Raw genomic sequence first — 25804 nt, 5'->3', positions numbered from 1 at the left:
AGGCACACAATTTGTTGTCTCAATGGAACAATTGTATTGAATGAAATATGTTGTTGTCCTGTTGAAGTGCTGCAGGGGGAGGACACATAACTGTGACTAAAATCCCATCCCTGCAGTATCTACAACCTTGAAAAAGAATCCCTTCCTCAATCCCCTATCTTTGTCTCTAGGACAACAGTCGTCGTGTGGAGAATCTGCTTAAGCTCTGGCTCATCGAGGCCAAAGACCTCCCCGCTAAGAAGAAGTACTTCTGCGAGCTGTGCCTGGACGATGCGTTGTACGCCAGGACCACCTGCAAGCTGAAGAGTGACAACGTCTTCTGGGGCGAGCACTTCGAGTTCAACAACCTGCCGGCGGTCAAGAGCATTACCGCCCACCTCTACAAGGACTCGGACAAGAAGAAGAAGAAAGACAAGAACAACTATATCGGCCTGGTCAACATCCCCATCGCCGCCGTGACCGGGAGGCAGTTTGTGGAGAAGTGGTACCCGGTGAGCACGCCCAATCCCAGCAAGGGGAAGACGACGGGGCCCATGATTCGGATCAAGGCCCGCTACCAGAGCATGAACATTCTGCCTATGGAACTGTACAAGGAGTTTGCAGAGTACACCACCAACAACTACATGCTGCTGTGCTCCGTCCTGGAGCCCAGCATCAGCGTCAAGAACAAGGAGGAGATGGCCTCAGCCCTTGTCCACATCCTTCAGAGCACTGGCAAAGCCAAGGTAGGACACTGCAGCGCACAGCGCACATTGCACACGACACCGTGCACTCTGCACACCGCATCCCACCACACTAGAACAAGGAATGAAAGGGTTCCGCAAACGACATCATGTACGCCCACCGTATACAAGCTAATCCGTTTCGAACAGAGAGTGGATCCAGAGGGGGAGGCTGCTGGGAGGCTAAACATACTTTGTTATTGTCGAAAGTATGTTTAGCACTGTCAGCATGTCAACATTAGTCAGCTGTAGATATGAGGGGGGAGACAAGCAGCCAGCAGAACCACACCTTTTACCCAAACACACTCTTCCTGTTTACATCCCTCCAATACAAACAGAGCAGGGGTGGGACTGGGTGGTGGGATTGACTCATTGGCTATTTCACTGCCAATTATGGGTAGTTGCTGATATTCATTGGTGGCTGCCTTGGTGGTAGGAGGCCCCTTGCTCTGTGTCTTTGACAGAGGAATGCTAACAATGCTACAAATAGAACTGGGACTGGATGTGGGAACCACTTCATAGTCACCGTATCTAGTACTGAAATGAGCTGTTTGGACTAAACCCATTTCTTTAGTTTGTTAGAAACTGATAAGGACTCCCTCTCTGAGCACATAAGCTCTGGCAGCTTTCTCACACTGGCTCCCTATCCTGGCTGGATGCCCTGGCTGACTGTTCGGACTGTTCTGGCCTCCGGTTCTGGCTGTCTGTTTTAGCTGGATGCACTGATTGCATGTTCTTACTGTTTCATACTCGCTTGTTCCGATGATTCTGGCGGGTGATGCCAGGGTCTCCTGTGGCTGTTAGACTCCAGAGAGAGACAAGCACACTTTTAATTACCCTCCATTAATTCCCACGTCTCGAAAAAGTGTTCAAAACCTTCGTCTCTCCCCCCTCCCTTCATTGTTCTGTTGTGCGTTTCCCATGGAGACAGGTCATGAAACTTTAATGTCGGCATAGAAGAAGCAATGTTTCAAGGTTGCTTTCCATGGGTGGGGGAGTGGAAAGTGAAAGGGGAGCAGGCGTTCAGACCAGGTTCCCTGTGACATTTACGCAGATAGCAATTCTCTTATAAAAGCTGTCCCTGACTCCAGATCTCTCCTTCATTCTTCATTCCTCCTTTTCTTTCTCCTCTATTTCTAAGCCCAGCCATTCAGAAAAATCTCTGAGAAGCCGTCATTATGGTCTGGTATAAAAAGCAACACTATCTATAAAGAGAACAGGCCGTTTCTACAGGATGTCTTCATACAGGGCTGAGGCACGGAGCCATTTCGTTCCTCATCTGTTGACTGTGTGCTGTGGGTTTGTGGGAAGGCAAGAGGGGGCTGATGGAAGACTTGGAACCCTGAGACATCTGCTCGTCCATGCTTCCCTCTCAATATCCACACGATAGGACTGACAAGTTGGTGTGCTTTTCAATCCTTCCTTCCTCCCTTTCTCCCTTCCTCTCTCTCTCTCTTTTTGTCTTTCTGACTTTTTCTGTCTGTCTGACTGTTCTCTTTTTGTTTCATACAAACACACCTACAACCACAGACACACATTCCGTTTTTTCTTCAGTGGCCCTAATGAGTTCATATCTGTATGTCTGGTATTCCTGTGTCTCTGTGTGTGTGCATGTTTTCATGTCTTGGCCTACTCTCGTCGTGATTGGTTCTACGACTACGTAAGGCCCTGGGGCTCCCTTGTTCCACTCTGCCCTACTCTGCAGTCCAGGGTGTGGCCCTAACTCAGTAAACACAGCTATTCTTAGCTGGGCATCCGCCATCTTGTCTGCCCAAAGATAATGTCTGCAGTCTGAAGAGCAAGGCTGGCCTGTGGCTGATGTTGTTTTCCATCCTAGCCTGAGCAGCAGCCGTTGGGTGTTTGTTTGGATATTATCCTCGGGAGGTAGTTGACCGTCTCCTATGGACAGTTGTGTTTGTTTTTGCTCTTGTTTTTCCTATAGTGTCTACTCCAGAGAGACGGTATAAGTCTTTGATCTTGTTTTCCCTGGTCTCTCACTCACTCTCCCTCTCTCACTCACTCTCCCTCTCTCGCTCACTCTCCCTCTCTCGCTCACTCTCCCTCTCTCGCTCACTCTCCCTCTCTCACTCACTCTCCCTCTCTCACTCACTCTCCCTCTCTCACTCACTCGCTCACTCTCCCTCTCTCACTCACTCTCCCTCTCTCGCTCACTCTCCCTCTCTCACTCACTCTCCCTCTCTCGCTCACTCTCCCTCTCTCGCTCACTCTCCCTCTCTCGCTCACTCTCCCTCTCTCACTCACTCTCCCTCTCTCACTCACTCTCCCTCTCTCACTCACTCTCCCTCTCTCACTCACTCACTCACTCTCCCTCTCTCACTCACTCTCCCTCTCTCACTCACTCTCCCTCTCTCACTCACTCGCTCACTCTCCCTCTCTCGCTCACTCTCCCTCTCTCGCTCACTCTCCCTCTCTCGCTCACTCTCCCTCTCTCACTCACTCTCCCTCTCTCGCTCACTCTCTCCTCGTATGACCCCTCTCTCAGCCACAGTCATCATGCTCCTGATACTAACGTGTAAAGTGGTAACTCTCATCCCCTCTCCTTCCTTAGCGTGTCCTCTCCACTCTTCGAGTCCACTCCCCTCAGCTGTCAACTCCTCTTTTCTCTCCCCTTTGCTTCTGCCACTGTGCTTTGCTCTCGTCTCCTCTGAAAGACGGAGGAGAAGCGTGGGAGAGTCGTGAACAAAAATGGAGAGGGGGGGAGAAGGGTGTCACAGTTGTTGGTGTCAGATGATCAGGTCTATTAGATGAATTAGTATTGCACACTCCTCAACACCCCTCATTGTAGGTTTTATCACCAAATGTGTAATTACACTTTGTGCTTTCTCCTTCAGTGCTCTCTGTCTCTCCCTTGCCCTCGCTCCATCTCTCTTTCCGTCCTCCCCTCGTGTGCCTGTCGCCCCCCCCTCCCTCTCTCTCTCTCTCTCTCTCTCTCTCTCTCTCTCTCTCTCTCTCTCTCTCTCTCTCTCTCTCTCCCTCCCTCCCTCCCTCCCTCCCTCTCCCTCTACCTCCCTCTCTCTGTCTCTCTCTCTTTCGCCTGGCTGCGTCTCAGACCAGGGCTGTCGGAGGCGATGTCAGACTTGCTCCACCACTGTCTGCTCCTGTTTGTTATCACCCCGGTCACGCCATGCCTCTCTCACACACACAGGGGTACACACACACACACACCGGGGTACACACACACACACACAGGGGTAAACACACACGAATGCACAGGCACACATTAGCAAACAAACGCAAACACCGTCGCAAAGCACTAATGGAAGATTAAGGTCGTTTCTTTTTGTTTCTGCATGATGAGGTGGTCCAGTCATTGTTTTATGGGAAACGGTTTCAGCAATGGTGGCACCTCTCCCCCCTCCTCTTCACACACACACACACACACACACACATCCACGCTGCCCTGTCAGAACCCCCGCCGCACCACACACATCCAGCTGCCGGCCACACAGACACAAACAACAACTGATCAGTGTTGTGTAGGAGTCGCCCAGGGCCCTCTATTCATCCCTGCCTCTGTTTGCACAAAATGGCTGCTTGTGACAAGACGTTAGAACATCGATTTGCCCTCCTGCGCCGGGGGCGCCGAGGCCTCTGGGAAGACGGCACATTGTCCGGTCTGAACGTTCGGTCTGGTGTCGGGCCCCGCTGGCTTGTGGGGGATAATAGAACTAATGTATGCCTTGGCAAGGAGGCCGGAGAGTGTTGTTGTCTTTGTCCTCTCTTATTTTGCTGCTACTGAAGATAGTCTAACCATCTTATTGAAGCGGCCATTAACCAGACAGGGGTGACAATAAGAAAGCCAATCTTTTCTCATCCCGTTCCTCCTGCGTACTCGCCCCGCGTGCCTGGCGTGCCATGATGTCATCAGGCGAGGAGCGCTAATCTCTTCTTTCTTGAGTGCACTGTGTTCAGTCGCTCAGGCCGCTCGTTTGTTCCATCTATCACTCCCAGACTAGCTGTCGTGTGAATCTCTTTCCTTCTCATTCAGCTATACCGGAAGCCTAGCTTACAGTGTAGGCATAAGTAAGATACAGGGAAGTCATGGTCTCAGATTTGACTAGGGTTTGTTTGTTTGTTTTGGTGGACTGGTCAACTGGACAGGGAGGAGTCAGTTCTAAGTGTGTGTTGAGCTGGTGATGTTCATGCCCCTCTGTGTGATGGGGAAGGTCAGGACTAGGATTATCGTGTCAACCAATCAGTGAGTTGAAGGCACATAGCTGGAGGAACAGGATCTTCAGGGTCTTCCCTCTGAGCCGTGTTTGTGTGTGTGTGCGTGTTTCCTTCTTTGGATGCCTTTGCTTGTTTGATCCACTTGTGTCATATTGCCCCACACAAGCATCCTGACACAACAACCATGTTGTGTCAGCCAATCGGAGGATCTGTCACAGTGGAAGTCAGAGCGAAGCCCAGATCAGCATCTCTGATTAGAGATTGGAGAAACAGCAAGATGTGGAAATTACTGAACAGAAGACAAAGTCAAACAACAAGATAGAGGTTTATTGCTGCTGATATCTTCACATAGTTTATCATGCTGACCTTTCCTTGACCAGCCAACCAGTCCTAGGCTTGTTGTAATGAATTGTCTTAGAGAAGAGAGAGGTGACTGAAGGAGAGGGGAATGAAATGGGGAGAAGACAGAGGAATGGAGGAAACCTTTTCAAAAGAGAAAAGGACACTGAATGTAGAGCTGGGGAGATGGAGGGAGAGGAGGACGAAAGGATGGAGAGCTAGCGGGACAGCCGGCATTGATTGGCTCCAGTTTCACCTTGAAGTGTGAGTGAGAAGCAGCAGGCCGCAGGGAGAGCTACACACACACACACGCACACACACACACACACACTGTCACACACTCATGCTCTCATACATGCACACAAGCACACACGCACAGCCCAACACAATGGTTTGCCATTGACTTTGAAGTCTACACTGGCAGTCTATCTGAGCAAGGCCAGGCGCACCGAGAGCCAGACCATCAGGCACTGCACTGCACACGCACGCACGCACACACCCCTGCATACACACACACACACGCACACACACACAGACACACACACCTGAGGCCAAACACCTTCAAACAGAGAGGAAGAGCAGACCATCCGGCAAAATACACACACACTTACACACATTCCCAGCATTAGTGAGTAGTAGGATTTCAGCACATACTGTGAAGTGTATGCATAGCACATTTGCATCTTGACAAATGATTGACAGGTGCTGATGACCTGTGGGAGGACGGGCAGCCATGTTGGTCTCCAGCTTCCTCAGCTGACCCAGGGCGACCCACACAGAAAGAGCTGCAGGCTAGAACTCTGTAATACTAACCCTCCAGTACTCCAGAAAGGGGGTGGGGGGTGGGACTGGGGATAGGAGGGAGAAAGGTGGAGAGAGGAAGGGAAGGGGGCAAGGGAGGAGAAGGAGGGGGTGAAATAGCATTGGAAGGAGGGGGATGGTGGCAAAAGGGCAGACGGAAGAAGACAGGGGAAATCGAGGTAAGAGCTGGGAAGGAGAGAGAGAGGGGCAGAGTGACTTAGCTGGGAAGAGATAAAAAGCCCCCCCCCCCCCCCACCCTCAGCTCCGAAAGCCATTGGACGACTCACCGATGTATTGTCTCTTTTCTTTCTTTTGTTTTCTTCCCTCCCCCTATCCTTTCCCAATACTGTTATCTCTGCAGTTCCTCCTGTCTGAGTCCGCAGTAGCACAGACTACCGCTGAGCTCTGTGTTCTCTGGGATCGCAGTTCGGAGAACAGGCGTGCACCCTCACGCACGCCAACACACACACATTCACACACACACATACTCACAGAGGCCCTCTCTGTCTCCCATCCCCAGCCTGCTGAATATTCTAGCAGGGTCAACTTAATACAAGGACAGGCCTCAGTGCCCTGCACCCACCCCAAGCCGCCAACCCCTGTACCTGGATTGGTGGTGACGGGCGAGGAAAGGTCACGTTCTGCATTGACAGAACGCTGGCCCGCATTTCTCCTCCTTGTTTACACGCTGCTGTGGATGGAAGGGTAACTTTTGTTACGTCTTTTCTACCCTCTCTCTCTTTCTCCCTCTCTCTCTTTCTCTTTGTCTCTATGGCCCTCGTTTTTCTGTGTCTAGCTTGGCGTGACCCAAGATAGCGGACACAATGGCTGTCCTCAAATCAACCGTCCTAAAACATGCTCCCTGTTTTGTCTTCGGTGATTGGTTTTTATTGGGGTGTGTGTTTGTGCGTCTGTGTGTGTGTCTGTGTGTGTGTGTGTGTGTGTGTGTGTGCGTGTGTGTGTGTATATATGAGTGCGTTTGTGGAGGCTGGGAGAGGAAGGAAGTTCACTTCACAGAAACAGCAGCACTTTGTGACCTCAATGCTGTCAGACGCTTCACTGGATGGAACTGGCAAAACAGACACATGCACACACACACACACTGGCACACACATACACCCCAGTGTGTGAGTCATTGGGATGGACAGTGGTTTTATGATTTTGAGCTGGCAAGCGAGCCAGTCCTCTCTCCTCCGAGACTCTCGTCCTTTTCTTTTCCACCTCTCTCTCTCTATCTCTCTCTCTCTCTCTCTCTCTCTCTCTCTCTCTCTCTCTCTCTCTCTCTCTCTCTCTTATCTCTCTCTCTCTCTCTCTCTGTCTCTATCTCTCTTTCTCTCTCTCTCTCTTTCTCTCTCTCTCTTTCTCTCTCTCTCTCTCTCTCGTTATGAAACTCATTGTAGAACACTTTCTTCTGCGCCTCTCCCCCCCCCCCCCCCCCCCGGGTGGTGGTGGTGCTGAGGTATGGCCTGGGTGATAGAATGTGACAGTAATACACAAAGTGTTCCGCTCTCCCTTATTAGCACCGAAGACAGAGGAAAGAGCAGAGCAGGAGGGGGGGGTGGGGGATGGGTGGATTCTAATGTGCTGTGAATTTGGCTAGCCTGAATGCCCCGATAAGGAGTGGCAGAGAGGAGGAGAAGCGGGAGAGGCGGCGGCGATGGAAGAGGAAAGGGAGGAGGAGACAGAGGGGTGGAGGTGGGAGAAGAGATCATAATTGGGCTGACATTCTCCCTGGCAGAAAAAAAAAAAAGAGGATGAGGAACAAACCCAGCGTAATGACCGGGCGGGTGCCCGTACACTCCCAAAGGTCAGACGTCCTCAGGCGCTGTGTGTGTGCGCGCACACACGTGTGTGCCCATGTGTGTGTGTGTGTGTGTGCAGGTGTGTGTGCTTGCACTATTTTGTGTGCTTGTCTGTTTGTGTTTGTGTGTGTGTGTATATGTGTGTGTCTGACAGAGTTTCAAGTGGAAGAGAGACAATGTTATATGTGTCTGTCTGTCTGTCTGTCTGTCTGTCTGTCTGTCTGTCTGTCTGTGGCCCTCATTCTTACTGCTCAATCATCATGTCTGCGAGTGTGCGTCTGTGTACATGTGGTGCCACTGTGGGAGAACAGACTTTTTGCTGCACTTCAAGTTGTGATTGATCGCCTTCCTGCTGTTTGTCTTTGATGAGAAGGATATCAGGCTTTAGGAAGGGATGTATGACCAGACTTCCTCATCTACCCCCTCTCTCTCCTTCCCCCTATCTCTCAATCCCCTCTCTTGATCACCTCTATCTCTCACCCGTCTTTTTCTTACCTCAGTGTCTCTCTCTCTCTCTCTCTCTCTGAACTTCCTGTGCCCTGGGAAGACTGCGGACCCATTTTCAAGCATCTCACAGCGCTTCTCCGACTCTCTCTATCCCTTTCACTTCTTTTTTCCTCCTCTATATGTCCGTCCTGGGTGCTGTAGTTAACAAGGTGCCGTGGGACTTCAAAGACTCAAAAAAATGAAAAATAAAAAATAAATTGGCTCCAATATATAGAATGACAAATCTCAACGTTATTAATATTAAAGTTCCTGCCCTCCATCACAAAACCCCCCGTCTACACACACACTCTCACACACACACACACACACACACACACACACGCTCTCACACACACACACTCTCAATACCCGTCCCTCCCACACCAGGCGTTCTGCCTCTGAGTGAGTTTAGCTGTATGGCTGATTTACATACAATACTTCTGACGGGAGAGTGTGTGGGCTGTCGATCACGCTTTGCATGTAACAGAGTGTGTGTGTTTAACGAGTGACGTCGCCATCAATCCCTATGTCAGACCAACCTTAAGGACCATTATCACAGTGTGATGCTGCAATCACACTGCTGGGAGCTGGGATAAGTCTTGCCATCATCATCATCAAACACACATGCTCACACACTCACGCTAACACACAGTCACGCAAACACAGGCATGCTCATGACCACGCACATACTCAAGCACACACACTAACACACACTGGAACTCTCACATAACTGCTAATGGGTATGGAAAATGGAGTGTCAAACACACAGTTTATTCCTGTCTGCCTTTTTTAACGAGAACAAGGCTCTCACAATGAGCTGAATACTGAACAGGTCACCTGCTGTAACAATGGCCTTTGTCTGAACTTTGAGTCACTTTCAACATAACTTTTCAACCAACTTTTTGGTCCAATAAAATCTCACCACCAGTGGTGAAGCTGTCATGGAGCCTTATGGGAGTTGTAGTCTCATTATGCTGTTCTCTCTCTCTTCCTTTTCCTTTTCGTGGCAGGACTTCCTGACGGACCTGATGATGTCGGAGGTGGACCGCTGTGGGGAGAACGAACATCTGATCTTCAGAGAGAACACCCTGGCCACCAAGGCCATTGAGGAGTATCTCAAACTGGTGGGACAGAAGTATCTACAGGATGCCCTGGGTAGGTACTCCAGTGTAGTGGAGTAAAGTGGAATTGAATAGACAATAGTGGGCTGTAATGGCTACCTATTGACTAGAGAGCAAACTGGCGGAGTCTGCAGGACTCAAACTTGTTTCGGTCTGTCTGTGTTCCTATGTGTCTGTCTGTCTCTGTCCTAATGGCTGCTTGCCTTTCTGTCTTGTGTTCGCCTGGCGGTCTGTCTGGCTGTTTAATCGTTAATCCATGTGAACAGTGTGTTTCTTCCTGTCTGACTCTCTGTCTCTTCATCTCTCAGAATCTCTCCATCTGTGTCTGATTCAGGCCCTCTTTGTGTCTGCGTCTTTGTGGTAAAGGGAGGTGTGATAAGGTGTGTGTGTGTCTGTGTGTGTATTTGTGTGTGTGTGTGTGTTTGTTTATGCCTTTAACAGAGTCCATGCTGAATGATTGGATATGGTTGCTGCTCAGATAAAGAGGTGGGCTCAAGGGGCAGCTCAAGTGCGTGTGTGTCCGTGTGTGTGTTGTCACCATGACATTTCCGCAGTCCCACTCCAGAGGTATCCAGAGGTATGGGAGAGAGGGGTGAGAAAGGGAAATCAAGATTGTTTATTGCTCCGTTTCTTGTCTCTCTCTCTCACATATGCTCTCTCTCCCTCACTTGTCCTCTCTCTGTTTTCCTCTCACCGCCTCTCGCTCTGTGTCTCTCCCTCCTGTGTGCTTGCTCGTCATCCTCCAGTCCTCCCCGTGAGTTCCCTTTCATGACCACCCCGACACCCACACCTGTTTTCTACTGCCCTGCACCTCCTTGCCCCCCACCTTCAACACATGCACACATACTGTTCACACAGACATACGCGCCCCCCTCCAACAAGGTCATACCAAGGTGATGCCTGGTCTGTGTTGTGCTGTGGCCCTGGCGATAAACCCGATGTGTGTGTGAGTGTGCGTCTGTGTGTGTGTGTGTGTGTGTATTTACCTTCACGAGCCCCATTTAGAAAAGTAAACAGCTGCATTTTGCCTACAAACAAGCGCACATCCTCCTTGCCTCCATCTCCGTTTCTCTTCATACTCCAACCCTGTCTGTGCACTCTAATATTGATAATGTAAATGTGTGTGTATGTTGTGTGTGTGTGTGCATGTGTGTATGTGTGTGTGTGTGCATGTGTGTATGTGTGCGAGTGTATATGTTTGCATTTGTGCGTGTGTGTATTTGCCGGAGTGAAAGTGGTGCGAAGGTGGGCTGAATAGATGAGCGCAGGATTTGAAAGGATTGACTGGCTGCTACCTCATGAGAGACCGAATAAAGACCAACAGCCCTGGATCCCAGGGCTTTCTGTCTGTCTACCCCCTCTACCTCCCTGTTTGTGTCTCCCTTTCTTTCTCTGTTTTTCTACCTTTCTCTATTTAGCTCTCTCTCTCTCCGTCCCTCCCTGTCTCTCTTTAATCCTTTCTTTCTCTTATTTCTCCCTCTCTCTCTCTCTCTCTCTCTCTCTCTCTCTCTCACTCTCTCTCTCTCTCTCTCTCTCTTATCTCTCTCTCTGTGTCTATCTCTCTGTGTGTGTCTCTCTCCCTCTTTTTGGCACTGTCTGTGGTTGAGTCTCAGACACAGTGCAATGACTTATGTTGTGCTATCTGGAATTGAGTCCTTTTGGAATAAATGGGTGCCCAGAAGGCCTGAAGGTTGTCCACTCAGTCTCTCTATGGTACAGGGACAATAGCAAACACTGTCCCCTGGTGGCCTTCTGTCAAAACGACATGAATTATTACACATGCCACTCCAGTTTGTGCGTATGCATTGGGGAAGCGGGGGAAAGGGGGGGTCTCCAGTTTTTTACAGTATTTGTATGGTTAGATAACTGTCTAACATGTCAATGTTATTGGTGTGTGTGTATGTGTTCCAGGTGAGTTCATCAAAGCGTTGTATGAGTCGGATGAGAACTGCGAGGTGGACTCGTCCAAGTGTTCGTCAGGTGATCTGCAGGAGCACCAGAGCAACCTGAAGATGTGCTGCGAGCTGGCCTTCTGCAAGATCATCAACTCCTACTGGTAAACACACACCGAGACTCACACACACCAATTCACACATACACACACACACAGTCATACATTTGCTCACACACAGTAAACACATCCTTGCCTTAAGCAAAGCAATTCACTTAGATCTATTCAGGTCCATCCACTAATGTTCCTTGTCTCCACCCCATGGCAGTGTGTTTCCACGGGAACTGAAGGAGGTGTTTGCGTCGTGGCGGCAGGAATGCAGTAATCGGGGACGACCCGACATCAGCGAGCGGCTGATTAGCGCGTCCCTGTTTCTGCGTTTCCTCTGCCCTGCCATCATGTCCCCATCCCTCTTCAACCTAATGCAGGAGTACCCTGATGACCGAACCGCACGCACCCTCACGCTCATCGCCAAGGTCACCCAGAACCTGGCCAACTTTACCAAGTAAGACTGTCTGGAAGTGGGGCCAAAAGAGAGAGAGTTGGAGTGTACATATGTACTAATCCGGCACCCCTCTCTCCTTATTTCCCTCCTTATCTCTCTTCCACCCTCCCTCCCTCCCTCCCTCCCTCCCTCCCTCCCTGCCTCCCTCCCTCCCTCCCTCCCTCCCTCCCTCCCTCCCTCCCTCCCTCCCTCCCTCCCTCCCTCCCTCCCTCCCTCCCTCCCTCCCTCCCTCTCTCTCCTTACCTTCCTCCCTCTCTCTCCTTCCCTCCCTCCCTCCCTCTCTCTCCTTCCCTCCCTCCCTCCCTCCCTCCCTCCCTCCCTCCCTCCCTCCCTCCCTCCCTCCCTCCCTCCCTCCCTCCCTCCCTCTCTCTCTCTCCTTCCCTCCCTCCCTCCTTCCCTCCCTCTCTCTCCTTCCCTCCCTCCCTCCCTCTCTCTCCTTCCCTCCCTCCCTCTTTCTCCTTCCCTCCCTCCCTCTCCTTCCCTCCATTCTTCTCCTCCTCCAGGTTTGGAAGCAAGGAGGAGTACATGTCCTTCATGAACCAGTTCCTGGAGCACGAGTGGACTAACATGCAGCGCTTCCTGCTGGAGATCTCCAACCCTGAGACAATCTCCAACACGGCAGGCTTTGAGGGCTACATCGACTTGGGCAGGGAGCTCTCCACCCTACACTCCCTGCTCTCCGAGGTGGTCTCTCAGATGGAACAGGTCAGGCTCCAGGACATATATGGCACCACACACAGCCGACACACCCTTTGAATCCAGGTTATAGACTGGGCCGTGACGCATGAAGTGTCATGCACCAGCGCATACCAGTGTGGTAATCAAATCGATAGAATAGATCTGAATATGTTAACCCTTCGCCTCCCTTGCTTCAGAGCTCCGCCTCCAAACTTGGGCCGTTACCCAGAATCCTGCGAGATGTCAACATGGCACTGGCCAACCCCTCCAGCCTCCAGCTGACCTCCGTGACCTCCGTGACCTCCGTGACCCCTGACAGGATGGGCTCTCCTCCCGCTGGCGCCGGCTGCATCTCCAGTGGGCTGCAGAAGATGGTCATCGACAATGACCTTTCAGGGTAAGATCTGGTGGGAGAAAAGGTCAAGTCAAGGTCAAACATCTCCCTCTGCTTGTGATAGAGATGTCCAATCACTGAAGGTTCTCTTCACACACTTGACGCATTCAGGAACACACACACACAGCGGAATTGTACTAAGCATTGGCCAAGGATCAATACGACTAATTAGCCAGTGCTTGCATAAGCTGTGGTCTCAAAGCAGATTGTGTAAGTGTGTGTGTGCGTGTGTTTGCGTGTGTGCAAATGTGCAGTTGTGTGTGTGCGCTTTTGTGTTTGCATTTGTGTGTGCCTAGGAGGGTTTTGCATGTCAGTTAGTGTATACATGCTGTGTGTGTGTGTGTGTGTGTGTACGTGTGTGTGTGTGTGTGTGTGGGTATTGGTCCGAACCCCACTGTTGCTATCGGGATGTCTGCATGCGTTAGAGGCCAAAGAGAATGAGCTCACCATGCCAACGTAATTACATCCTATCTGAAGGGAGGGAGTAGGGAGAGAGAGAGAGAGAGAGAGAGAGAGAGAGAGAGAGAGAGAGAGACAGAGAGAGAGAGAGAGAGACAGAGAGAGAGAGAGAGAGACAGAGACAGAGAGTGGCAGACTAGCCAGAATGTGTAGGGGGAGTAAGGAGGGAGAGGACAGAGTCAGTAGTAAAGAATCTATAGAGAGGGAGAGAGAGCGATGGAGATTAGGTGGATATAAATCAAGCCTGTGGAGGTAATTGTCTCAAGACAATAAAGTCACCGTCTGGGCGGCGAAAGAGAGGATGATGAAGGAGGAAGGAGGGATGGAGAGGAGAGGAAAATGCAGGGGGGGTAAGACAAGAGGAGAAGAGGCTGGCCAGTCTCAGGTTGCCTAGACAGTCCCCCTGCACAGGTAGAACATCATGTATCATCATGTCCACTCAGTTGAATGTGTGTGTGGTAGAGACAGGCCTATGGTGTGTCAAGTATTAGTCATGTGTTTGATGTCCGTTTCAGACAGCTACCCTATGACTCATTGACCCCATGTCAAGAAATTCGCTGGCAGGCCAGACGGATATTGACATGCCCTTTACTAGTTCAGCTCAGTATTAAAAAAGTATCTTCTATGTCTCTCTATCTTTCCTGCAACCCCCCTCTCTTCTGCACTTCTTTCACCCCCCATCTCTCTCTCTTCCTCTCTCTCTCTCTCCCTCTCTCTCTCCTCTCTCTCTCTCTCTCTCTCTCTCTCTCTCTCTCGCACACACACACACAAACATTACTCTATTTCTATTTCTTATCCTTTTTCCCTCTTTCCCCATCTCTCTTTCTCTCCATCTTTCTGTCATACATCCTTTGATATTGTCTTTCTTTCTTCCCCTCTCTCTCCAGGTTAGTTGACTTTACCAGGTTGCCATCTCCTACACCAGAGAACAAGGACCTGTTCTTTGTGACCCGTGGTTCAGGGATCCAGCCCTCCCCGGCACGCAGCTCCAGCTACTCCGAGTCCAACGAGCCCGACCTGGGCATGGCCAATGGCAGCAAGAGCCTCTCCATGGTGGACCTCCAGGACCCACGTAGCTTGGAGGGGGGCTCCGGGGCGTCTGAAGGCCTGACCGAGAGCTCTGCTTCTGGGGTAGTCTGGTCAGCCAGGACCCCCCAGGGGAACATCCCTGGAGGTCCCACCCTGCGGAGGCCAGGCCAGACCCCGACCACGCCCGGGTCAGAGAACGCTCCGGGCCCTGGTCGGCCAGCCCAGCTGCTTGCCCCGCTGTCATTCCAAAACCCCGTCTACCAGATGGCGGCTGGCCTTCCCGTGTCGCCGCGTGCCCTCCCGGACTCTGGCTCTGAGTGCCACAGCTCGGTCAGTTCCCATAGCAACAACGAGGATGGGCCCGGTGGTGCGGGGAAGCACTCTTTTGTGAACCACGGAGGAGGAGGGGGAGGGGGCGGAGGGGGGGGGGGGAAGCAGCGGGGACGAGTACGCGCGGCGCTCGGGGGAGTTCACCCGCCGGCAGCTGTCCCTGACCGAGACCCAGCACCAGCCTGGCGTTCCGCGCCAGAACAGCGCCGGCCCCCAGCGCCGAATAGACCAGCCCCCGCCCCCACAGAACGTCCTGAGGGGACGCACCCCCCCCACCCTGCTCAACAGCGGGCCCTACCCCCGCCCCTCCAGCGGCAGCATGATGTCGTCATCGCCCGACTGGCCGGGCGCCGGGGCGAGGCTAAGGCAACAGTCGTCGTCATCAAAAGGGGACAGTCCCGAGGCCAAGCAGAGGGCCCAACACAAACAGGTAGGGTGGCGGTCACACACACACACACACTGATTGTTGAAGCCTATACAGTGTGTTCAGTAGCTGTGGGACTGCTGTCTAGACTCGCACAGTTGTTGTTATAGTGACTGCATAGCAACCACTATTTTTTTATCCAATCCACAGAGAAAATAGCAGAGAATAATTCATGAATCCCATTATTCACAGCCAGTGTGTGTGTGTGTGTGTTGCCTGATGACTAATTGTCATTTTGTCACTAATAACAGTAATCTTGTGATCTGGAACTGTCTCAACAATGTTCCCATGTAGCCATCCACTCTCTCTCACACACACACACACACACACACACTCACACTCACACAAACATGCCTGGTCATGTGCAGACACACTTTAACATAAACACACACGCACGCTGCAGACACACAGTAATACACGTAATACACACATCTACCTTTTTTATTGCAAAGGGTGTAATTGGGTATGCATTATGTGGTTAAGTCCTTCAGACGATTATGTCCTGTCATTAAAGACTCCCATCGATGGTTGCCCCCGGCAATCTCCTGTTGCCCCCGGGTATCTCTGGCCTGGAGGAGACAGACGACATCTGCATTCCCAGAATCCCTTGCTCTTTCCCTAGGGACTCATTGATTTGTTGGCTCATTGATGATTGCCTAATTCATTGATTTGGTGTTACTTAGAGGTTAATGTGGTTGCAATTATGGAAAGTTGGGAAGATGAGAACCATGCTGACTCAATGTTCCTTTTTCCTGTCACCGTAACTGACCAACTCACTTACTAACTAGCAGTTAACTACCTTGCTTATTAAATAACAATGTATCCTTGAACACAGCTTTGGTCTAGCACAAGTTAAAATGTTGCCTGGCAACACATTTAACTAACATGCCAAGGAGAGATCTTATATAGATTCAAATGAATTCAGTGTTGAGTGTTTGAGATTCAGATATGCAGTGTGTTCAAAGGAGCTTCGAAGAGGAGCTTAAAAGTTTGGGCCTCGTTCTCTCTGTCGTCACAGTTCACAGGCTCATCCTCCTGTCACTCACACCTTTAATGATGCACACAGACACACGTGCACACACAGACACATACTTACTATACATACACATAGCTCTTTGTCTGTCTGTCTGTCTGTCTGTCTGTCTGTCTGTCTGTCTCTCTCTCTCTCTCTCTCTCTCTCTCTCTCTCTCTCTCTCTCTCTCTCTCTCTCTCTCTCTCTCTCTGTCTCTCTCTATCTCTCTCTCTCTCTCTCTCTCTCTCTCTCTCTCTCTCTCTCGTGTAATGGTTATTCACTCCAAACGGTTGTGCTCACTAAGTCAAGATTCAATTTTTACTACTCTCTCTGCCTCTCTATCCATATTTTCTCTCTGTCTTTCTCTCTCTAGCTCTGTTTCTCTCTCATACACACAGATCAACTCTCAGTTTGGTTGACTGCTAAGTGCCATCTGATTGAGACTAATTGGGGTGTATTGCCACACCTGAGCAGAGTGCTAACACAAAAATAGCCAGCCAATCAGAGGAAGCCTTTGAATCCACCTCCCCAGCCTACCCATCTTTAATCTCATCACACTCCTAGCTGCTGCATCGCTGCTGTGTGTGTGTGTGTGTGTGTGTGGGTGTGTGTGCTTTTGTGTGTGTGTGTGCAGAAACACACATGATAATGTGATTTGTTGCTTTCACTTGCTTTCCCGTTTCACGGTTTCATAATTCCATGTGCATTTCAAGCTTTTCCCGTGTTGTGTGTATGCTTGTGTATCTGTGTGTGTGTGTGTGTATCTGTGTGTGCGTGTGTGTGTGTGTACGTATGTGTGTGTGTGCGGCACTCGGCCCGGGCCCGGCTCATGTGTGTGTGTTGTGTTGGTTTCACTAGGCCCCCTCCCCAGTGCAGCCCAGTGCGTTGGACCGCACTGCCGCCTGGCTACTGAATATGAATGTGCAGTATTTAGACCAGGAGGGGATGGACCCAGAGTCCAGACACAGAGACCAGCTCACTCAGGCTGAAAAGGTAAAACCCTCGACCCACACCCCTGATACCACCCCCACCCCCACCCCCCACCCCTCAGTCTGACCCAAATTGACCTTGCCTTGACAGCCCTCCCTTAATATGACCTCCTTCCCCACCTTGACAAACCTACCCCAATACCTCTTTAACTCACTTTCTTATTGCCGCAGTACCTCACCCCTTTCGGACCTCTAACTCCACCCCTCCCCAACACCCTACAGCCTACCCCGTCCCTGTACCCAAACCTCCCTCAACCTGCACCCCCACTCACAGTAACCCTGCATCGCAGACCAGTAAGTCTAACACCACTTTGATTGGTTTGAGGGATTTCAGCCCAATCCAAAAGGATATGTGCGTGTTGGCCTGCACATGTATGTTTTCGTGTGTGTGTGGATGCTCGCTAAACTCGCTGCTACTGCTCAATCACTTGCTTCTCATCCCACCAGCGCTTACTGCCATCGGCTCTCCGCTCCTGTGATTTTATTGGTTACTGACCAATCTCACGTCAATCGTCTTGACTACTGCCAATCACACAAGGCCTGTAGAGGGCTGAACATGCACGTGGCCAATAAGGATTCTGCAGAGCGCAGGGTGTGATTCAGACTATTGGCCACCAAACATGGCAGCAATGCCAAGGATGATCCGAGACTGAGAGAGAAGTGTAGAGCTTATCAAGGACAGCAGAGGAGAGGAGAAAATTAAACAGGAGAGGATAGAGGTGGATACAAGACTGGAACTGTGTGTACTGCAGGTCAGAACAAGGTCTGAGGTAATGCATTCAAACCCTCTGTGCTTTTCAAACACTCACTCTGCTTTGAAGACATTGTGATGTGTGCTCGGTGGTGTATTCAGGGGGTGAATAGAACTTATAGCCCTGATAGAGGAAGACAGCGAATGATGGAGACCCTGAGAGAGCTAGAGAGAGAGAAAGCAGGGGAGATGGAACGGGAGTTGAAAAGCCTTTATGAATGAGCGATGAGATGGGGAGGATTTGACAACTTCTTATTACTGCTCCTCCATTTCATCTGGCAGGTAGCAATGTATTAAACACCTCCAAGAGGAGGGAAGGAAGGGGGAGATGGGGAGAATGGAGACAATGTGGAGACAAGAGAAGGGTAGCCAAGTAGAAGAAGGAGACACGTTACACGCAATTTTTCAAAGAGAGGAAGGGAGAGTGAAGAAAAAGCAAGGGGGAGCGAGATAGAGATGCATGGGATGTCACCTTGTCTCTGGGGGGGAGTGTGACAGAATGTAGAGAATATGAGGAACAGAGAAAATGACTGGTTGAGGTCACTGTTCTTCCTCAAGGGGTTGGGTAATAAAATAACGTTCCAGTAGTGGGGGGAGAGGGAGAGGGCGAGGGGGAGGGAGAGGGGGAGGGGGAGGGAGAGGGGGAGGGGGAGGGAGAGGGGGAGGGAGAGGGAGAGGGAGAGGGAGAGGGAGAGGGAGAGGGAGAGGGAGAGGGAGAGGGAGAGGGGGAGGGGGAGGGGGAGGGGGAGGGGGAGGGGGAGAGAGGGAGCAGGGCAAGGTGACAGCAGAAGATAGATGGTCTTCATGTAGGATAATGGAATCTGATCATTCAGAGTCTCCAGACAGGTTGTGTCCTACACCTCTCTTCTCATTGAATAAACCTGCCACAACACAGGGTTATGTCTGTCTAGGTTGTCTGCATTGCATCATCAGAGGAACTACCAGTGAATATATACAGCTCATAAAGAAACTGAACATACAGTATACTTTTTCCTTAAAGTAGTGCATTATTTTTGAGAAAGGTAGTGTGTGAGACCATGCTAGTTAGTCTATTAGACCATTTAGTTACTGTGAGAGACCAAGTATGTTAGTGTATGTTAGGCCATGTTAGTGTTCGTTAGACCATGTTGGATAGTGTATGTTAGACCATGTCAGTTAGCATGTTACTGTAGACCATGTGGGTTTGGCCATAGTTTTGGCCAGTTTACTGCAATGTGTTCAATGGGCTTTATACACACCCAGAGCCCGAACGGATTCCCTTTGAAATCCACACACTGGTCAAGGAGAGGTTTAACTGGATTATACACACCCCACACACAGACTCACACACACTACACACACCAGCTGGAGCTGCGGAGGTCAAATCCCTCTCCCCCCCTCACATTTGCCCTCCCTCCCTTCGCCCCTCTCTTTCTGTCTCCCTGGATCAGTGCCCAGTGTAAGCCATATCTCTTCCGAGGTTGGTGCAGCGGCGGTGGGGGGGGAGGATCTAAAAGTCTGCACGCTGCTGAGAACGAGGACACGGTCGAGAAGCACACTCTCTCCTCCGTCTCAGAAGAACACTAAGTCATTCCTAGGCTGGAAACTGTGAAACGGCAGTGGACCGGTCCCACCTCCAGACCCCCAGAGTTTGAGTTGCCCAGAAATGTCGGCCTCTGGTCTACTTGATGGGTAGACTGATAACAATGTCACTAAGGGAGGAGCAAGGGAAGATGATCATGCAATCAGCGTGGCCAGGAAGAGATGAAGATAATGAGGGTGTAATGATGATTGTGATGATTATGGGGAGAACGATGATGTGGATGGTGGAGACGGTGATTGAGATGACTGTTATTGTTTTGGAAACCGGACACTTTTCCCCACGTTTTTTTGCTGGTGGGAAAGTTCTTTTCTTTTGAGATGTTTTGTTGTTGAAAAGGAGGATGACAATGATGACAAGGCTTTGTTCAGATGGGGTGTCTATTGATATCGGTGTTGCTTATGATGCCAATGGTTGAGAATGTGTGCTAAGGATGATGATGAAGATAAGAATGATAGTCATGAACGATGATGACACTTATCGAAAGGACAGAAAAAAGATGATGATGTCGATCATGATGATCAAGGCCCCAACCCCTCTGATCAGTACCAGCAGGAGATCGCGGTTCTACAGGAGAAGCTGCGTGCGTCGGTCCAGAAGCTGGAGGAGTACGAGGCCTGTCTGAAGGGGCAGGACGAGCAGGCCCAGAAGGTTCTGATGGAGTACCAGGCCCGTCTGGAGGAGTCAGAGGAACGCCTGCGTAGGCAGCAGGATGACAAGGACCTGCAGATGAAGGGCATCATCAGCAGGTGTGTGTGTGTGTGTGGGGGGGGGGGGGTTGTTAAAATATAAGTGCTATTTCTAGTGGGTGTAGGTAGAGGGTCAGACTTAGTGTTAGGGTTAAAATGACACCAAAGGTTTGGATTAGGAGTTAGGGATAGGTTTAGGGTTAGGGAAAACCGGATTGAATAGTGAGTGCCCACAAGTATAGCAATACATCTGGGGAAAAAAAATCTGAGAAAGAGAAAGAGCGAGAGAGAAAAAAGGAGGAAGACAGACAGAGTGAAAGTTAAGACGTTATCTGGTCTGTGTGTGTGTGTGTGTTTGTGCGCACGTGTGTGTCCCTGATGTTATCTCCTTAGCTTTGACGGCAGAAGACATGCTATGTCCCTGTTTCCTTCAGATCTCTATCAGTCTGCACTTTGCAAACTCAATTAGAGCTAAAAAGCCAGAAATACACACACATATGCAACACACACCTCACAAACTCAACAATTAGGCTGTCTTGTTTCACTCTCAGGTGAATTAGCGCACCACACACTGACACAGACTTCTATTATCAAACAAACCATTCTTCTCTTGTAACATTTCTGTGCTTGTGTGTTTGTGGAGGTTAATGTCTGTTGAGGAGGAACTGAAGAAGGACCACTCGGACATGCAAGCAGTAGTGGACTCCAAGCAAAAGATCATTGATGCCCAGGTAAGTCAGAACAGCAGAACACACATATCACTGGTTTTGTAGGGATCGCCGTGACTACCAGAACTTGACCAGAACTGATCCGGGTAGAGGCTGTAGTTGTACTGACTCATCAGACAGTGGTCCAGCATGGTTCTGAATGTGGATGTGTGTAGGAGAAGCTGTCTCTTAGAGTACATTTCCGGTCTGGCTAGAAATGCACACAGCATTGTGCTAGCCCAAGCAGGGGTGTGTTCAGGCTGTCCAACAGACTGTGATATATCCTTGCGTGCACACATGCGTGTGTGCATCTGATTGAAGGACAAGAAGAGTGACAGAACATGGAAATGCATGCAGATATTTAATTCAAAAAAGTCCGAGCGTGTGTGCGTGTGTCTGTGTGTTGTGTGCAGGGCCGTTGCTGGGAATCCCGGGCCCCATGACAAAATATATGCCCGGGCCCAGTTATTGCTGCAGACACAGTAATGGGCCACCTCCAAGCCTTGGGCCCCGTTATTCATATCCACCATTGCCCTGACGCGACGGCCCTGTGTGTGTTTGTGTGTGTTGATCTCTGTCACCTCAACTGCATGTCAACTTACTGTATATTGACAACCTCATTCTTCATCCTGCCTGTCTACCAGCCAGCTCACGCCTTCGGTTTACATCAACCGTCCCTCCCAGACAGCAATCTGCGGAGTGGCAGTGGCTGCAGTAGTGTCACAGTAGCTAGCTGACTAGCTATGTGTTAGTTGCTAACTAGTTATGTCCTCGCTTAATAACTAGACACATTGTGTGGATGTGAAGATACTGTAGCTAGCACATTATGTACTGGCTAACTAGCTATGTGCTAGCTGGTTAGCTAGCTATCTGCTAGCTAGTTAGCTGGCAAATTAAGATTCAGACAGAGTTGTGAGGTAGATGGAGAGTTACAAAATGCTCAATTTAACTCAGGACGAGTATGTCACTCAGGAAAATTGTTAGCAGTGAGCTCTCACTTGCGACACAGCTCAGAGGTCACACACACTCATCAGAACACACATCGATACACTTTCAAGCCTTAGTAACCAAAGTTTTTCTCCAACACACAACACACGCAGCCCATCGTATCCTCAGACTGCAGTAATTAGATTTTGCATTTAACAAACAAGCAGCGCTTAGCAGTGTGGCTTCAAGGGGGAGTAAACAGAGAGGGAAATAGAAAAACTGAGAGAAAGATAAAGAGTAATCTTTATCAGAGTAAAGCTTGGGTGGATAAATGTGCCAATTGGAGTCTGTTTATATGCATGGCATGCTCTGGCCAATTGTTTGATGTCTCAAATGTTTCTGTTTTCTCCCCTCTTTCCTTGTGTGTGTGTGTGTGTGTGTGTGTGTGTGTGTGTGTGTGTGTGTGTGTGAACAGGAGAAGCGCATAGCATCTCTAGATGCAGCCAATGCTCGTCTGATGAGCGCCTTGACCCAGCTAAAGGAACGTTACAGCATGCAAAACCAGAGGAACGGCATCTCTCCCACCAACCCCAGCAAGCTGCAGATCACTGAGAACGGAGAATTCCGGAACAGTAGCAACTGCTAGACAGATAGAACCGAGAGACTGTGTGTTTGCGTATATGCGTGTATGTTTGCATGTGTGTGTGTCATTGGGAATGAGGTGCTTGTTTAGGACACTTCCATTTAAGGACGTATCACAGTGGAAATCACTGTGAGGGCCAAAGGAGAGGAGGCGGGACTTCAGTTGTCAAACAGAAAAAAAGACAAGGACAGCAAAGGGACTTTGCTGACTAATGTTCAGTGAGAGGATGATGGTCTGAGGAGGCAGGAAAAGCATGTAGATATTGAACTTCGTCAATCAACCGATGTGGATGTTACCATTGGATGTATGCAGTTGCCGGGACAATTTCAGACATTGGCCCATGTTTGGGACAAACCACTATATAATCACACAATGTCTGTGAATGTCTCTCACCCTGAAAACCCTTCTCTCTTCCTTTCTTCCTTTTTTATAAACACCAGGTTATGCGGGGCAGTGTAAAATATTAAAAAACTGCATCAACAAAACAATACGATAGAAAGCCTGAAAGAAAAAATAGCTATTTTTTTCAAAGTTTCCTTTAGATGTTATGTTCTTTTAAAAACCAAATAGGAGCTTCGAAGAGGTTTTTAGTCCTGAACAATCAACTTTTTCTCCTCAACGTCTTTGGGTGTGTTCCAAAGTGCCCTCGCTGGCCCCATCCCCCTTGTTCCCTGTGTACTGCACTTTGTGAAAGTTCTTGGTACAGGAAACGCCTTAAGTAAAGAACACACCACGAATGTCCCTCAATTTCCCCAACGTCCCCTGCAAAAAAGGCACAACTTATACTGTGGATTTATAAAGGAAAAAATATATTATATATAAATACATCTGATAATGTATAAGGATTAACTCTAAAGTAAATGAAACAATGTTAGACTATATTCATTACATTTGATATAGATGGATGAATTTATTTCTTTTTGTCTCATACATGACGTAACTATATTTTATATTTTTGGTTATGAACACAGACCTATTCAGAGGAGCTGGAGTTGTATATTCATCCCATATGAGAGTATGAACCTGTCAGTCTATTTAGTGGGCATTGAGGGAAAACTGAGTAGCACCAGTCAAAAACAAGTTAGGAACCTGCCAGGAAAATCTGTCTGCTTTCTTATACTCTTCATTATTAGTGTACTGTAGAGACACTGTGTGTTTGGGTCCACAAATTGCTATGCAGGTGACTGCAAAGATCTCTCCCAACAGTGTGGCTTGCACTTTGGGAAACACAGACATCATTAGAGGTGGAGATGGTTTGTTGTCAGACCTGCAGCCTTGAGGCAGTGTTTGGGGCACGTTCTACTGTGAGGCGGGGCTGGTCTGCAGGTCATGATGGTGGTGCTAGTCACTGCTCTGGCCCTGAGAGGTCAATAAAAACCTCTCCGGTTCATAAAGAGGTTTTGAAAACCTGCTACGTTTATGTGACTGTGTCTGATGTTTGTGTGTCCCTTCAGGGGTTGGGACCGGTCACTTTTTGTCTGTGAAGCCCTGTAGCACAAAAGGGAGAAGAGAGACACATACACTGGACTGGCGTGGGTCGTCTGATACAGAGGCCTCCCATGTTGTGATCTCACTCCACAACTCTCCTGTTAGACGGCATGCTGCATCAGACTGTGACTCCATGTAGCTTTACTCCATGTCTCTCTTTCTCTTCCATACTCTCTCTTTCTCTCTCTCTTTATTCTGAATGTGTAGAGGCTACTCTACTTCAGTTGGTCTTAAAGTGGGTTCAGTCCCTCTGAATGATCCTAGCTCCCTAAGGCTTGCCATGGCATTTCAGCATCTATATTTTGTATATTTTTGTACTCCCTTTTCTTACCTTTACAGACTGAATATGAGTGAGAATCTGCATGCTTCATCCTGGCGCCATAGAGCCAATCGCAGTGCCAGAAACACCATTTTGTTTAAGTTTCCAATATAGGAAAATTCTGATGTTTTTTTTCTTCTGTTGTTTGATTGGCTTGGGCATACAGTAAAGACAGTGGCTATATTATAACACTGCGTTGTATCGATGGGGCAGTCAGATTGAGATTGAATGTGTAAATAAAATGTTCATGATATTTTTACCTAATGTTATCACAAAGAGAACTTTTTTGTTGTAAATGTAACTTGTTGTGTTCAAACTCTCCTGTATCCTCGTAGCTTCATGGATATTGTAAATAGTCTCACCCTCCTGTCATCTGACCTCTGTTTCCCCTGCTTCACCTCAAATTCACTGTCACATTGTTGTTTTTGTAGCAAAGGACACCATTTTCATAATATCAGAAGCAACCTTTACAACACAGTGCTTTACTGAGTGCTGCACGCCTGTCAGACATCTCCATCTTGGTCGGACCGCGGGCAGCTAGGTCCGTACGTCCGTACAAACACCAATTAAATCAATCGATACTCAGGCACAACCTCACTGCCTGTCAGTACACTGCAGTGTCCGGTCCATGAACACATACGACATTAAATACAGCCAATCTGTGAGAGGCACATGACGACAACGCAGGGAAGTGCCGTCCAGGCCCGTTTAGGCAATCATTTATTAGTGAAGAGTTGTGTTGTTTTATGATAAGATGGGAATACATAGTCCCCCACTGGGCCTGAACTGAAGTCAGCCAACACACACAGTGCCCCAAGAATGCCCACTTCACCAGCCTCATCAATGCCAGGGAGATGCAAAACATGAAGGATCTTCCACCATTATCAGTACATGCCACCCATACCAATCCCACCCCTGTGTATGCCAGTTTATTCGAAACGTCATAGTTCACTCCTTTGCATTAGGTCTACTCATCCTCCACCTCTCCTCACGCGATTAATGAGAAAATGACAGAACCAGAGATGGTAGGGATGGACATACTGTACAGAGACTATACACCCACTACCATGCCCATATTGTACAGAGGTTATACAATCACTAACATACCCATACAGAGCAGACAGTTCTAAGAAATAATTAGATCTATAATGAAAAAAATATAAATCTATAAATAAAGTAAGAGATGTTGTATGTTTTCTAATATCTTGTAGAAAATACTTTTTGTAAGTATGTTGAAAGTAAAGTATTTGCTGGACGACAGTGACAAAAACAATAATGTACAGTACAGAGGAATTTGTTTTGTGTTGACAATGAAAATTATGTGGCTGTGCAATTTATGTACATTTGCAACTAGACTTATTAAAGTTTTATTTAGCTATTTTAAATCCCACATCTACTGCATTTTTGCTTGTGTTTGGCATGATGTACTGGTTATAGTTTGGCACAAAGTAAACCAGCTTGTCACAGC

At 49.1% G+C, this 25804-nt stretch overlaps 1 protein-coding gene across 1 annotated transcript in view; it reads left to right on the top strand.

Annotated features, from left to right (window-relative positions):
* Window positions 1-25726, top strand: part of dab2ipb (DAB2 interacting protein b) — a 76686-nt gene extending 50960 nt beyond the window's left edge. Inside the window, exons 6-17 of the mRNA XM_084686322.1 lie at window positions 171-725; window positions 9352-9496; window positions 11374-11518; window positions 11682-11918; window positions 12422-12623; window positions 12794-12993; window positions 14337-14865; window positions 14900-15238; window positions 17103-17237; window positions 20110-20312; window positions 20896-20983; window positions 22362-25726. Coding sequence (XP_084542448.1) covers window positions 171-725; window positions 9352-9496; window positions 11374-11518; window positions 11682-11918; window positions 12422-12623; window positions 12794-12993; window positions 14337-14865; window positions 14900-15238; window positions 17103-17237; window positions 20110-20312; window positions 20896-20983; window positions 22362-22532 — 2949 coding nt within the window. The 3' untranslated portion in view covers window positions 22533-25726. The remainder of the gene's footprint in view (window positions 1-170; window positions 726-9351; window positions 9497-11373; window positions 11519-11681; window positions 11919-12421; window positions 12624-12793; window positions 12994-14336; window positions 14866-14899; window positions 15239-17102; window positions 17238-20109; window positions 20313-20895; window positions 20984-22361) is intronic.
* The last annotated feature ends 78 nt before the right edge of the window (window positions 25727-25804 follow it).

The sequence above is a fragment of the Hypomesus nipponensis genome, chromosome 22 (genome assembly GCF_054491055.1).
Source record: "Hypomesus nipponensis isolate SF chromosome 22, ASM5449105v1, whole genome shotgun sequence".
Classification (NCBI taxonomy): domain Eukaryota; kingdom Metazoa; phylum Chordata; class Actinopteri; order Osmeriformes; family Osmeridae; genus Hypomesus; species Hypomesus nipponensis.
Note: the sequence above shows the minus strand (reverse complement) of the source record. Positions and strands in the feature narration are given on the sequence as shown.